At 37.0% G+C, this 16,437-nt stretch overlaps 1 protein-coding gene across 1 annotated transcript; it reads left to right on the top strand.

Annotated features, from left to right (window-relative positions):
* Nucleotides 1–535: 535 nt before the first annotated feature.
* ubald1a (UBA-like domain containing 1a) lies at nt 536–15,710 on the top strand. The gene is made up of 3 exons (XM_051123903.1): nt 536–797; nt 1,356–1,415; nt 15,160–15,710. Exons 1-3 carry the CDS (start codon nt 690–692, stop codon nt 15,457–15,459), a joined length of 468 nt encoding a protein of 155 aa, XP_050979860.1. The 5' UTR covers nt 536–689; the 3' UTR covers nt 15,460–15,710.
* The last annotated feature ends 727 nt before the right edge of the window (nt 15,711–16,437 follow it).

Raw genomic sequence — 16,437 nt, 5'->3', positions numbered from 1 at the left:
AGCGCAGTCACGCACTGTTATTAAAAGTAACAAGCAACGTCATGTAAAAGTTGTCGTCATATGCTTACCATTACCACTACAAAGGACTGCGCTAAAGTACATCAGGGGGTCTTCTGTTAAGATGCTAGTGATTTAATTGGTGTTGGAAGATTTGTTTACCATATTTGGGAAGGTAGTGGCATAGCTCGAATGGGAATTGGACGGGAGCGACCGTCATTCATAAATTCTGCCTTCTAGAACTTAACAAACAAAGCGTTGCATGACGGGATGTGTAGTTTCGGTGTTTAAAGAACAACTTAAACACGCTCTCTTATCTTTGTAGCGTTGTTTCTATATGCTTTTCTTCGTTTAGAGATGGATATTGTCACATTGTATAAGAAGAATCGTCAACGCCTATCTCGAGCGCTGCAACATAGACGTCAAACTAATGCAGTGTCATCAAAAACACAACAAACGTGGAATCCCGACGCATACAATTCCCATGACCTCCGCCCCGCTCTGATTGGCTGATTCGTGCTGTCAATCATCTGGCGCTCGTTACACCAGCGCTCCTACAGTAAATATTTGTGTTTGCTCAACCGGCTGTAATGGTGGACGACTGAAAGAGAAAAGCGGAGAGACTAAATCTCAAAAATCCAGTCCCGGGTAAAACACTACTGTTCGTGGCTCGGAAACAAACACCAGCGAATATGGATGAACTCAAACATCAAGTTATGATAAACCAGTTCGTCCTGACAGCTGGATGTGCCGCAGACCAGGCGAAACAGCTTTTGCAAGCGGCACATTGGCAGTTTGAGGTAAGCGCAGCGGAGAGCACACTGTGCATGCCTACGCCAGTGCATTGTTTATGTGATGCATTGCATACTGTATCGCGTGTCCGGTTGTCCTTCCTAATAATGACTAGTAACTATGACCTAAACGTGTTTTAGCTTCCTCGTTAGGTATTTAAAATCCATTACATGCTTCTGCATGTGCTTTATTTTGGAATAAAATCACACTTCAGTACATCTCTATAGTATAACAGTTACGAAAAGCTCAAGAGAGACCGGCTACTATCCAATTAGAGTTTACTCCAGATTAAATACTATAATCCTCGCCCATGGCACACTGTACTAGCTTCCCATGCTATTATGCAATGAAGATGACCGCTGACAGATTGCACTCCAGCAGAGCTCAACACTGATACAATGCTTTTATTTTTCATTTAGATCAGCCGAAATCCTGCAGCCATTCTCAGCTTTCTAAAATAAGTGAAACTCCGACAGTTTGCCGGTCTAGCGAGATATAAATATGTTTAAGTATTATTATACACTCAGCATGTGAGGTAATGCTATGTTATGATCTCTCACTCACAGACAGCCCTTAGTGCCTTCTTTCAAGAGACAAATATTCCTTACGGTCACCATCATCAAATGGTGAGTATGAAAGCCGTCATCTGTGTTTGTTTATTAAATGTAATTTTTTTCTATTTTTATATGTCTGTTATGTGACTGTACGTGCTGCGTTTACATCGTGGCTGAAACAATAACAATGTAAAGCTGTAGCCATAGTGTCGGCCATGTTGCGGAGAGACGGGGCTTCCAGAAATAAACACACACACACACACACACACACACAGGCGCTGTGTTCACTGTTATTACTGTAGTGTGCCGAGGTAGGCAGTATTTCAGTGTTGCAGTATAAATGAAATGAAATAATGGCCGCAAGGTTAAAGTATCACGAATGTGGGACACCATCAGTCAGGCAATAAGCAAGTGTTTTATTGACTAGGACTAGTGATAAATTCCTTGATGAGAAAGAAATATATGGTATGCTTCATGATGGTAGAGTTCTGGAATATCCCACAGTGGTGACACTTAACAATAATATCCCATTAGTTAATATTAGTTCATGGATTACCTATAACTAACGATTAACAATTCATTCGTTACAGTGGTTAATAATCTTTGTTAGCATTAGTTAATAAATACAACTGTTCATTACTAGTTCATGTTGGCTCAGGTCCAACTTTTGATTTTAATCCTAATAAATGGTTATTGTTGTATTATGGTTTATTTTTCTTTCGTTATTTTTCATTAATTTTTTTTAACTAATGTAGTTAACAATTGTAAGCCTGGAACACCAACCGGTCATAAGGATCAATTTTATTTTATTTTTTTTAAACTGAGATTTATACATCATTTGAAAGCAGAATAAATAAGCTTTCCATTGATGTATGGTTTGTTAGAATAGAAAACTATTTGAAAATCTGGAATCTGAGGGTGCGGAAAAAATCACAATATTGAGAAGATCAACTTTAAAGTTGTCCAAATTAAGTCTTTAGCAATGCCTGTTACTAATCAAAAAATAATTTGATAGATTTACAGTAGGAAATTTACAACATATACTCATGGAACAAAGTACAGCAAAAACAGTACAATTTTGAAATATTTTTGCTATTTAAAAATAACTGTTTTTTATTTGAATTTATTTTAAAATGTAATTTATTCCTGTGATTTCAAAGCTACATTTTTTGCATCATTACTCCAGTCACATGATCTTTCAGAAATCATTCTAATATTTTGATTTGCTGCTCAAAAAACATTTATTATCATTATTATGTTGAAAACAACTGAGTAGATTTTTGTTCAGGTTTCTTTGATGAATAGAAAGTTCAGAAGAGCAGCATTTATCTGAAATAGAAATCTTTTGTAACATTATAAATGTCTTTATTATTACATTTGAACAATTCAAACCGTCCTTGCTAAATAAAAGTATTAATTTCTGTCATTTCTTAATTCTGTTATTTAATCTCTATAGTGTATAATGTTACAAAAGCTTTTCTATTTCAGATAAATGCTGATTTTGGATCTTTCTATTCATCAAAGAATCCTGAAAAAATGTACGCAACTGTTTTAAATATTGCTAATAATAAACATGTTTCTTGAACAGCATGTGATCATGTGACACTGAGGAATGGAGTAATGATGCTGAGAATTTAGCTTTGTTCACATGATTAATTACATTTTAAAATGCATTCAAATATAAGTTATTTTAAATAGTACAAATATTTAACAATATTACTGCTTTTGCTGTATTTTTGATCAAATAAATGCAGGTTTGGTGAGCAGAAGAGACATCTTAAAAAACCTGGTAGTGTAAGTTTGACTTTAGTAAATGTTTAGTAATACATCAGTTGTGCAACATTTCAGATTGCCGCTCACCCCATGTTTGTGTCTGTTTGAGGTTTATTGATGTGAGTATAAAATGTTTTGAGGAAGCAAAAGAGTATCTACAGATCATTGTTATCTCTGAACACAGGATAGAACACATCACAGTTTAAAAGATGCAGGTGAAAGCACAAGACCCGAAGGTGTGATTTTTGTTGCATGGGGTGCCAACACTTACTAATGTTATTAGTTATGTAGTCCTAATTGAATTTGCACCACAATTTCCTCTGCGCTAGCCTACTTATTCCGACTGACAGTGAAGTCATAAGTGCATTAAAAAACAGTGTTCTTTTATGTTTGTTTGGTGTATAGTTTTGTTTGGAGGGTTCCTAAGCAAACAGATTTCAGAATCTATTGGCTGTTTGAAAAGAATCACTGATGGTGACTATAGTCTTTGATCATAAAATCATTTCCTCAACATGACTGTGAGTAGAATGTTTATTTGAACTATTCCTTTACAATTTATTTTTAAAGCACAACATCACAGCCTTAATTAAGTTTGCCACATGTTCAAGCCTCCCTGAGGCTTAACATCTGTATGAGCTGCTGCTCGTTTTATTATTAAAGGTAAATTATTGAAAAATAATTGTTGTGAATAGGCAGTTCATCCAGGGCTGACATCATGCTCTGGACAGATGTGATGTTAGATGTTTGTCTCCTAGAGTGACCCTGCTGTTGTAGTCCTATAACTGCTGACCACATTAGCTCATAACTCACAGGCTGAGCTGAATTTACTCAAAAAGAAAGTTGGCTATCACACAGAAAAGCTCTTTCAAACTTAATTATGAATTTTGTAATCAGATTTTGAAATCTGGGTTCTGAAACTGAAAAAAAAAACATTCATACTGAAGTTGTTCCATTTCAGTGTAATTAGAACATAGGACAAAAAAGGGATGATTTTTTTCTGAATTTTGTCCTCTCAAATAAATGCATGTTTTGCTATACACATATATATGTTATACACACAAAAGACTTTTTTATTACAGCAGAGCATTTATTTTGCATCTTTTTTTTTTCAGTTGCAGAGTCTTAAAATGTGCACTTTGCACTACTTACATTACATACTTTTATAAAACATTTTTTGACAGATGTGATTTAAAGGAGAAGTCCACTTCCAGAACAAAAATTTACAGATAATGTACTCAACACCTTGTCATCCAAGATGTTCCTTTCTTTCTTTCTTCAGTCATAAAGAAATTGTTTTTTGAGGAAAACATTTCAGGATTTTACTCCATATAATGGACTGATATGGTGCCGAGCTCGAACTTCCAAAATGCAGTTTAAATGCGGCTTCAAACAATCCCAAATGCGGTTGTAAACGATCCAAGCCGAGGACGAAGGTTATTATCTAGCGAAACAAACAGTTATTTTCATTTAAAAAATGCAATTTAAATACTTTTTAATCTCAAACGCTCATTTCGAGAAAAAAAATCGTATTTTCTATCTCAACCCAGTCTTTGCAAAGTGAACATGCAAAGAAGATCAAACACCCTTAACAAAAAAGGTAAAACAGCAATTTTGAAGTTGAGAGAGATCATGAGATGTGAATTTTTTGACATACCCTAACTGTCATGAACAGAAAAAAACAGTTCAGGCAAGGCAAGACGAGCATTTGACATTAAAAAGTATATAAATTGTATTATTGTTATGAAAATAATCGATCGTTTTGCTAGGTAAGACCCTTCTCCCTTGGCTGGGATCGTTTACAACCACACTTGGGATTGTTTGAAGCCGCATTTAAACTGCATTTTGGAAGTTCAAACTCGGGGTAACAGAAGTTCACTATATGGAGAAAAATGCTGAAATGTTTTCCTCAAAAAACATAATTTCTTTACGACTGAAGAAAGAAAGACATGAACATCTTGGATGACAAGGGGGTGAGTACATTATATGTACATATGACTTGTCCTTTAAGTCACATGTAATTTAGGTCATCAATTATTAGAGGGGTCATCGGATTCTTTTACATGTTGTTTAAACATTAATGTGTGTTGGCAGTGTATGTATACATCTACCCTATAATGATAAAAATCCATGCAGTGGTTTTTAATTATTCTGTAAAAATAATATAATAATATCCCCTTTTTCAAATCGAGCTATTCTCAGACGCCTGTCGTTGTGGCGTCACACCGACAGAGGCCACTCCCACGATAGTTGATTGACATGAGCGTCTTACCTCAGACCCACGTTACATCAGCTGTAACAGTCCGACCTCCATTGTTTTGATGCCGGAGCAGGGATGTAAATTAGACAAGAATATCTCCAATTGAGCGATTGAGGTGTTGTGTTGCTGGATGTAATAATGAACATAGTGGTCGTCATTTACTCCCGACATCTGAGCCGCTGAAGATGCAGTAGATTACGTTTGTTTGTGAAGGGAATGCACCTCCCGATCTACATATATCCGTTTATATTCGTGCGAATCGTGATCCAGCTTCACTTACAGCAGAAGTGAGTATAAGGTTTTTTTTTTATGAATCTTTGCGATCGCCTTTCCTTTAAACAATCTGTTTTATAGATGTCTGTAAATTATTAGAAATCAAACTTAAGTTTCATTACCAAAGAATAATGGTCTATGCAGAGCAAAATTTTCACATTTTGAGAACTGTTGTCCCAAGGAATTCTTGTATCCTGTCCAGTTAATCTCAGACCACACAGTCATCTGCAAAGAAAAGCCTTAGTAAGATGGCCAGCTATCCTCTGGTTAAAGTACGGTAATTAAAACAGGATTTAATGCACAAAGAGTAGAAAAGGTTCTTTTCCTGGCATTGGGGCTGAGAGGGAGGGGTACAAGTTCTGGTAACTTTAACTGTGGTTTGTTCCTGGGTGTGACCTAAGAAAGTTGGCAAATTTTTAATTCTCAGATACAGCTGAATTCCCTGCACCTTACAGACAGAGGTGGGAAAAGGTTCAAGTGATGACAGGACTTTATTGCAGCTAACTGACAGTTTGATTAAAGGGATCATGGAGTGAAGCTCCCTATCTTGATGACCTTACAGTCATGTAGCCTATAAAAACAAGCAGATGGTCTTGTCAAGGCTGTGAAATGGGGAAGTGGGACAATCAGTGTGAAACATTATAAAGACAAAATACAGGCTGAGAAGTTAGGAAACAACAGAACGTCTAATCAAAGGCAGTGTATACAAAGGATTTAACTCTGAAACAATGATTATATTTCAGTATTTGGCCTTGAGTTGATGCCATGGTGGATGCCAGAAAAAGTAAACCCCATTTACAAGCAATGTTTCCCGGCATGCAGTTAGTGTGAATCACAGATGTACAAGAAATAACGTGCAATGCACATGTACTAAACCAAGGCATTAATGTTTAACTGGTTAGCAAGTACCAGATTCCCCCTGTTGGTAGATGATTTTAACCTTGTAGAATCCAAACCCCAAAGTTAGCCATTTGTAATGTCTGTTTTCAAAAACATATCACATTATATTCTTCTAGGTAATAGTCTTTCCAATTACTCTTTGGAAGCAATTCTAGGATAGCAGGCTAATTTGTGAGTATTGTAGTCAAAGACATATCTTAAAAATTACATTTTCTCTTTTATTATCTATGCTAGATTTGTATGCTGACATAGGAAACTTGTCACTGCAGAACTGTGAATTGTCTCTTGAATGATAAATCGCTTGTGATGTTCATCAAGTCAGTTTGGATAAAATTACTAAATGACTAAATGTGATCGCAAGGTAGCAGCTAGTAGACTGACCTTTAGCTTGTGAGGTAACTGAACAATAGAATGAGAAATGTTTAATTTGACCAATTATAGCTTGTTATTTAATGTGACATCTGACATGTATAATTTATAATACATATGGTATTTTACAGTATTTAATGACCATTCACACTAAGGATGATAACTAAACTAACTAAAATTTAAATAATCGTTCTAATTCTGTGAGCTGTATGTTCACACCGCAGCTATAATGTTAACGGCACAGAAAAATTATATTGTTGGAACCAATTTTTAAAACAGTTTTTCCAGCTTATGTACAATACAATCATTGACAGCCATTCAGAATCCACCCAGCTTTAAAAAGCTGGAGCATTTAAAGTGACAGATTTGTAGTTCATTGTATGGGTCAAAATTATCGATTTTTTTCTTTTATGCCAAAAATCATTAGGCTATTAAGATCATGTTCCCTGAAGATATTTTGTAAATTTCCTACCGTAAATATGTCAAAACCTATTTTTTGATTAGTAATGTGCATTGCTAAGAACTTCATTTGGACAGCTTTAATGGCAATATAAATATTGTCATATCCTAGCAAACCATGCATTAATTAAAAGCTTATTTATTCAGCTTCCAGATGATGTATAAATCTTATAAAAAAGACGACAGAAGGTCTGGGAACTTTGGCCGCTTTAAATGGCCAAGGCCCACCCAAGAGGCCATATTACTGACAGGTACAGCAACCAATCATGTTTCATTTTGCGCCGCGTCGTTTGTTCATACACTTCATCTCACCACTGACATTGTGCACTTGTACAAGACACTTGTCATCCAAGATGTTCATGTCTTTCTTTCTTCAGTCGTAAAGAAATTATGACTCTTGGATATTTTTTAAAGGGGTCATTGGATACTAAGTTCACTTTTACATGTTGTTTGAACATTAATTTGTGTTGGCAGTGTATGTACAAATCTACCCTATAATAATAAAAATCCATGCAGTGGTTTTTAATTAATCTGTAAAAATAATATCCCCTTTTTCAAATCAAGCCATTCTCAGATGCCTGTCGTTGTGGTGTCACACCCACAGAGGCCGCTCCTACGAAAGTTGATTGACATGAGCGTTTGACCTCAGGTCAGCTGTAACAGTCCGCCCTCTTTGTTTCGATCCCGGAGCAGGAATGTAAGTTAGACAAGAATATCTCCGATTGAGCGATTGAGGTGTTGTGTTGCTGGATGTAATGATGAACGTAGTGGTCGTCATTTACTCCCGACATCTGAGCCGCTGAAGATGAAGTGGATTACGTTTGTTTGTGAAGGAAATGCGCCTCCCGATCTACATATATCCATCTATGTTCACGTGAATTATTCGTGATCCAGCTTCACTTACAGCAGAAGTGAGTATAAGGTTTTTTTTATGAATCTTTGCGGTCGCCTTTCCTAATAATGTGCTAGTTAGCAAGTTTAGCAGCTAAACCCGGCTAAATGCGGCTAAAGTAAACAGGCTCGTCATTCCACAGAGAGAAGAGGGGCGGGGCGAGCAGAGCTCATTTGCATTTAAAGCAGCCACGACCAGAATGAGATGATTTTTGCAGAGCTGATTTTGACATGGTAAAAAGGGTGTTGTTTTACACAACAATTGAGAATTTTTAACCAAAGAAAATGGGCATCCGATGACCCCTTTAAAGATTCTATGTTGCAAACTTTTTCACATACTTTTGAAAATCCAGCGTTTAGTTGATCCTGATAAGCGCTCATTGTCACAGTTGTAAACATGACAACTTTCTTCTTTCGTGAGGGGGTTTGGCGCCACAACATTTTTGTTTCCAGAAGAATGCGACACACATGTCTCTCGGAAATCCTGTGTAATCTAACCAATCCGATGACGACTTCGAAACTCATGAAGCGTTTCCAGCTAAATGTGCCATATGCATCAGATGTTTAGCCAACGTTCCGTGGGCATGACATTTAAGGCTGAGACTAGGTTTCTGGAGTGTGTGCCAGCTCAGAAAAGCTGAAAATATAGCTAGCTATTTGAATTAGACTACCTCCGTGCCAGCAGCAATTTATGCGCCTTGTGTCGACACGCCCCATGAAAGTGAGGGGTGTGGTGAGCAGTAGCTCATTGTCATTTAAAGAAACATGCACCGAAACAATGGGTGAGAACAGAGCTGCTTTTGACAAGGTAAAAAGGGTGTTGTTATACACCATTGAGGAATTTTAACCAAAGTATGTTTTAGACATTTCATGAAGACCAAAAGACTTCATATCATATCATACCATACCATACACCAGGCCCTGCAAACTCTTTTTGAGTGCAATGCCAATGGTTCAAAAAACAATCAAGTGAAGTATAGTTCCAAGTCCCAGCCTTACATTGTTTCTTTTTAATAAGCTGTTGCATTCTGATGTATGTCATAATACAGTAGAAAAGCTATGTCGCTGATTCTGTTTTTATCATGCTCTTGGACAGCAAATGTCATAACTCTCAAAGATGTCTTTTAGTTGGACGACATTTAAACTGCTCTGATGGAACAACTTTTGCTGATTTATGATCACTTGGCAGAGGATACTGCAGCCAATATTGGCCGTAGAGTCATGTCCTTGATTTTAACATACAGTATGAATCAAGTTTCATTTTCATTGTAAAAACCAGCCATTTTTAGACAATACATGCCTATTGTTTTGCTCTGAAATCCCTCTGTGCTGTGTTACCCTTAGGTTAATAATCAAGCCTTGAACTGAGAGATCATTTGCTCACGTGTGTAAACACTTAAACATGCACACACAGTAGAGTGCAGAGCTGAGAAAAACCTCTGCATCTCTGCAGCATGTGATTACAAATTACTGTTATAAAAATCAAAGCACCTCCTAAAGCCATTGTCTGCCTGCTTGACGACGCCTCCCAGCATCTCTCTTCTCTCAGAGACTCTCAGATACACGTACAGCAGATCAGGCAGTGTTGCACAGTTTTGTGTTACAATGAAACACTGCAGTGAACTGTCAATTATCTCATTACAAACCTTATCATTATATTTCATGCACCATCTGCCACAGCGTGTTCACTTTCCATAATTCCAGCCCGGAGTAATGTAGACATGCATGTGAAGGATGCAAAACAGTGGTTGTACTAGAACTTTCAAGCTACAGTGTAAGCATGAAGTGGTGAATTGCATCACTGTTTTAGTTCAAAGGAATTTGAACGCTTTCCTTTCTTCCATGTTATTATTTCTAGCTGTTTCCAATGAAGGAAAGTGCTAATCCAGAAACTGATTGTTTGGCAATCTGGCTCCGTGAACAATAGTAAAGGGGAGCAAGGTTAATTTTTTTTTGTGTAATGCCTTTGCAGTGCTTATGGTGTGCTTGGTGAACCAAACACTGGTTTTACTTTCATGTGTTTAAAACAATATGTAAGATTTTTTTGATTAAAATATCCAAAAACCACTAGAACAGTGTTATATAGTTTGCTGACTTGTGTACTTACAGTATCCCAAATGTTTGAAGTTGTACACCGGTTTTATTTTGTAGAAAACATCCTCAAAGACACTTTAATATGTTATGCATTTTATTAGACAGGCATTATAACAGAACTTTCAACACACTCAGATGTATTTAGTATGATGAAACAGTGCTGTTTTACCTCACATAAGCATGACCTCAAGAAGTGGAAGCAGTCGTCTGTGGCATTTCAAAACTGCTTTCGAGTGTATTGCACTCATTCTTCATTAGCAATCGCTCCAGCGTTTCACTTCCACGACTTTCAGCCCCACCCTGCTTCATACTACAGTGACCTTAATAAGTCTTTAATACATTAGCTCATCCATGGGCATGATTTATGCCCAAATTCCGATGGATTGCATCAGCTATGGGGATGAAGGCAACAACTCCCACACTCAATCATGGCATCATCAAACTACGCCTTTGTTTCTTTGTTTGTTTTGAATATGCGCCCTCAAGCACCGAAAACTTACATATTGTGCATTTAAAGTCACAAAAAGATGTTTGTTTCCAAGTCCTGGACCTTTGGTAATGCCTTCTACACTGTAAAAAACAATTTGTTGAGTCAACTTAAAAGAATTTGTAACCTGGCTGCCTTAAAATTTTAAGTTTAGTCAACTCAAAAAAAGTTTATTCAACTTGAAATGTTAAATTATTCTAAGTGACAACTTAGATATTTTGAGTTGAAGCAACTTAAAATTTTACTTACCCATCTGTTAAGTTTAGCAAACACAAATATCTAAGTTGTTACTTAGTACAACTTAACATTTCAAGTTGACTAAACTTATTTCAGTTGACTGAACTTCAAATTTTAAGGCAGCAGGGTAACAAATTATTTTAAGCTGACTCAACAAATTGTGTTTTTTATTTTTTACAGTGTAGAACACAAATTCTTTGGGAACACCAATTAAGATACTTTTGAAAAAATCTGAGAGCTTTCTCACCCTGCATAGACAGCAATGTAATTACCACGTTCAAGACCCAGAAAGACAATAAGGACATTGTTAAAATAGTCCATGTGTCAGCTGTTCAATTGTAATTTTATGAAACTATGAGAATGCTTTTTGTGTTCAAAGAAAGCAAAAATAACTTTATTCAACAGTTTCTTCTCTTCTGTGTCAGTCTTTGAGACATGCTCATGAGAAGACCACCAGCGCACAAAAACTATTCTTGTAGCTTCATACAATTACGAATGAACCACTGATCCATTGTCACTTGGACTATTTTCCTATTTTCTTGGACTAATGTCCTTACTACGTTTCTGGGCCTTAAATGTGGTAGTTCCATTGCTGTCTATGCAGGGTCAGAAAGGTCTCAATTTCATCAGAACAGGTTTGGAACGACATGAGGGTGAGTAATTAATGACACAATTCCCATTTTTGGGTTAACTATCCCTTTAATGCAGTTGCAGTTCTTTCCTGCAGTCTTGTACCTTTGCTTTTTCGACTGACTTTCAAATACTTTTTTGCACAAGTCAAAGTTTGTAATTTGTGGTTTACCTTGTAGCAGGTTGGTGTGGTTCATGGCTTTTGGTTATAGACTTCTTTTAAAAAATCCCTGTGGGAAAAGTGTTTCCGGAACCCAGACAGCTGAAAGTGGGTTGGCACTGTCACACTCTAACGGTCTTGTTTTAAACACAGAAACTACTCAAAAGAATGTAGGGACACAAGTTGAATTTATTTCATACTTTGTCTAATTTTAATTTAATTAGAAGAATTTTGAAGTAAGCCGTTTGTAGATTATAAAGTATAAACACAGTGTGCTTTTGCACACTGACATGATGCAATTTGTAAAATATGGGTAAAACATCTGTGAAAAATTAATATGGAAAATTCCTTCATATTAACACAGTACATTGTGTCCTATTTTACAGCCTTTACAGTGTGTTGCGCTATCTAAACATTCTTTGTTTGAGAATCCCAACCCGCAGTGACTTTGGTTCATCCAGTGGTGTGAGTTTGGGGCTGTGTTTTCTTTTTGACCCACCAATGGAAGACAGGCGGTGTATTTATACTGCACATCTGTGGTGATGCTGGTAAAGAAATGACACACTTCAGCTTTAACAGTGTCCCAAAAGAGATAAATACAGTTTTGAATATCCACCGCTGGGTTTCCAAGTAAATTAAATGTAACAAACAAAAATGAGGTATAACAAAGTGGACTGGGCTGTGCACCGCAGGTTCTGTTTTCCTACGCCAACTCTGACCTCATTTCTCATCAACAGATCTGTCCTCACAACCAAAATATTTCCATAGCAACCCAGCTGTCGGCCGGAGCATGTTTGTTATGTACACCGCACCTCTTGAAGCATGCTTTGTCAATGATTCTGAATTATGGAGGATCTGCAGATGCATCTGCTCTCGTGTTAAGCCACTGACCGTCTTCTCCACATCTGCAGCAGCTGTCCAGCTGGCTGATGTATTGCGGGATGCCATTTTGTGCGGCTTTTTCCCCCCTCCTCATTGCCATTTCAAGCCTGTGTAATAGCTTCATAGCTGTTTTTTTTAATCCCTCAGACTTCCTGTTGTAATCACTTGAATTAAAGGCATCTAGGGACACGGAGGTCCATTTGAGACTTTTGACCGGCCACAATGGGGTGATTGTGGTGGTTTTTGGAGAGATATCCTTACAGGTGGGTCAATAAAAACTGCAGGCGGCAGTATTCAGGGTTGCTGACAGGATGGGACACGGACGCCGACGTGATTGCTGCAGTAAGACAATATGGACATGTTTCTCATACCTGTGCAAGGGCACACCAGGAAGTATCCCGACGTGTCCCGTTCATTTAGCTTTCATTGACAAATCTCACATATTAGACCTAACAGATTGCTGCCTTGTGCAGATTTGTGCTGAAATGTTGCTTATTTTTGGTGATGTTGCCGCCGAAAACATCGCAGGATGGCGGGGGTGCTCTCATGGGGCCTATTGTGTACCTCTGTAAATGCGCGATTTGCTGCGGACAGAGGACAGCGAGTTCAGAGAGGACAATGAGGAGGTCACTGAAGTAATGGAGTAGCTGAACGGCGCACAGAGGAAGGCAGAGCGGGTGATGCCAGGGCAGAGATGAGAAACAGGAAGTTAAACTGTTAGAAGAACACCAGTCAACACGGGGAGAAAATATGCGAAGGAAGGGAGGGAATGTCGGAATGATCTGTTGGGACAACTTAGCAGAATTGAATTTTGCCACTAAAATATTTTAGCCGGTTGTCATCAGGTGTAAAATGTGTTTTATTAGTTAGGAATGTTAAAGATGTATTTAAAGTTAACACAAAGTGGCTTTCGCAACTTATTTTACTTCTGCAATCTGTAGAAGACAGCACCTGATTTAATCTATAAGAAATTGTTTGGATTGTAAGAAGAGGTCTCTATGATACAAATATATGAAAATCGTGAAATTGTTGAAAATTGTTTTAGAAATGGATTAAGATTCAATTTAATTTAATTAAAGTGTATTAAGACAAACCGCTACTGCTGGGGTCAGTAAGATTTTGAAAGAAATTAATACCTTTATTCAGCAAGGACCTACACTACCAGTCAAAAGTTTTTGAACAGCAAGATTTTTAATGTTTTTTTAAAGAATTCTCTTCTGCTCACCAAGCTTGCATTTATTTGATCCAAAATACAGCATAAGCTATAATATTGTGAAATATTTTAACAGTTTAAAATAACTGCTTTGTATTTGAATATATTTAAAAATGTATTCCTGTGATCAAAGCTAATTTTTCAGCATCATTACTCCAGTCTTCAGTGTCACGTGATCCTTCAGAAATCATTCTAATATACTGATTTACTGTTTACTGTTTACTGTTTTTTTAATAACCATTTTTTATTATCATATTTTTTTATTTATATTTTTTTATTTTTTCCAGGATTATTTGAATATAATGATCCAATGATCAGCATTTATGTGAAATAAAAATTATAGAAATTAATACTTTTATTTAACAAGGATGCTTTAAATTGCTCAAAAATGATGATAAAGACATTTATAATGTTATAAAATATTTCTATTTCAGATAAATGCTGTTCTTCTGAACTTTCTATTCATCAAAGAAACCTGAAAAATTCTACTTAGCTGTTTTCAACATAATAATAATTAATAGTTTTTAAACAGCAAATCAGAACATTAGAATGATTTCTGAAGGATCATGTGACTGGAGTAATGATGCTAAAAATTCAGCTTTAAAATCACAGGAATAAATTAGACTTTAAAATATATTCAAATGGAAATCAGTCATTTTAAATTGTAAAAATATTTCAAAATGATACAGTTTTTGCAGGCTTGGTAAAACATTAAAAATCTTACCGTTCAAAAACTTTTGACTGGTAGTGTATTAAATTGATAAAAAGTGACAGTAAACACATTTGTATTGTTACAAAAAATAATTCTTGCTCTAATTCTGTTCTTTTGAACTTATTAATCATAAAATTCCACAGAAATATTAAGCAGCACAACTGTTTTTAACATTGATGATAAAGAAGAAATGTGTTTTGTTATAATAATTTCTGAACGACGATGTGACACTGGAGACTGGAACTTTGTCATCACAGGAATAAATGACATTTTAAAATATATTACAATAGAAAACAATTACTTTAAATTGTAATGTTTTTTTTAATCAAAAAACACAGCCATGATGAACATAAGAGACTTCTTTCAAAAACATCTTACTGACCCCAAAAAGTGATAGAAAAAATATAAATGATTTGATAAATGATTCGCATTATTCACAAACACATTTGTGATTCTCCATCTGTTTGTTTGTTTTTTAGATGTGTACCCCCGCCAACACGCCGGCAACGCCACCAAACTTCCCCGACGCCCTCACCATGTTCTCGCGACTCAAAGCCTCGGAAAGCTTTAACAGCAGCAGCAGTCCCAGCATGGCCACCTCACCCCCTCCACCTCCGGTCAGCTGGGGCATGACCCCACCCGTGCCCAACCAGCAGGGCTTATGGACTCAGGGGCCTTCCCCCCAACAAGCCCACCCGCCCCCAGGCTGGCCCTCAGCTGTCAACCAGCAAGCGGCAACCGAACAGAAGGCCAGCGTCGCCATGGAGGCCGAGAGATGAGGGCCTGGACTACACGGAGCGAGGGTTAGGGGAGGGTCAGGGGCACTCGTTTTTCCTCTCTCACCACTCACCAAACATGGAGGGGGAGAGAGCTACACCAAGAATAACCAAGCAACATGGACATTTACAGAAGAGGAGCGAAAGCCAACAGAAGGTAATAAGAGAAACAAGCGCACATTGTATTACTAAGAAAGAGAGCAACTGAAATTTACTGAGTTTTTTTCTTTTTCTATAATAAAAGAGTAGATTAACGTATACGGGACTATGATCATTGCGCCCATGGATTATTTCTGGTATTTTCTCAAAGATGGACGTCTAGCATCTAAGGCAGCAACTTTTCTCACATTTTATTCTTTTATCTGGTGTTCTTTATGCAAGACGAGAGTTGACGTTGCATGTGGATTAGCGATCTGTTTTTGCGGTTTTTAACTAACTAGTATTCAATGCAAGCGTTCATGTGTACAGTGTGTGAGACTTACACACTCAAACATCGTGTATCGGACTTACATTTTCTCTCCCCGTTGGATAATGGGACTTTTTTCGTACCTCACTGGTCACCTGACTCTACTCAACCAATCAGGGAATCTCACTAGTTGAACACACTTTTTCGAACTCGAACCAGATTTTCCATGATGCTTTGCTTTGTAACTCACTGATGTCCTCAAAGATTGTAAAGATTGGGCTGAAAATTGATTCTGAAAGATCTGGATATTTTCTAATCATGGTTCCTAGTTTTATTTAAATCTGTTTTTTTGGGGGAGCTGGTTTAGGGGGCGTTTATCAGACTGTTGTTTCTTAGTTGAGGAGAGGAATTCCATGCCGCTAAAGCTACATTAAACCAGACTACTATACAACATGTTTGTAAGCAGACTTTGCCACTTTGCATGACGTATTCATATGTATATCATATTTTGTAGTTTCTTGCTTTTTGGGGGAATTCTACATGAACCCTTTTCGGGAATTCTGCCTCATTTCCCG

This window comes from Labeo rohita, chromosome 12 (genome assembly GCF_022985175.1).
Source record: "Labeo rohita strain BAU-BD-2019 chromosome 12, IGBB_LRoh.1.0, whole genome shotgun sequence".
Lineage (NCBI taxonomy): Eukaryota > Metazoa > Chordata > Actinopteri > Cypriniformes > Cyprinidae > Labeo > Labeo rohita.
This window is presented reverse-complemented; position numbering and strand designations above follow the sequence as displayed.

Excerpts from the sequence above, each read along its gene's own strand:
- ubald1a (XM_051123903.1), top strand. The coding sequence starts at position 690 with ATGGATGAACTCAAACATCAAGTTATGATAAACCAGTTCGTCCTGACA. Across the intron at positions 798-1,355 it reads CGGCACATTGGCAGTTTGAG|ACAGCCCTTAGTGCCTTCTT; the intron begins GTAAGCGCAGCG and ends TCTCACTCACAG. Across the intron at positions 1,416-15,159 it reads ACGGTCACCATCATCAAATG|ATGTGTACCCCCGCCAACAC; the intron begins GTGAGTATGAAA and ends TTTGTTTTTTAG.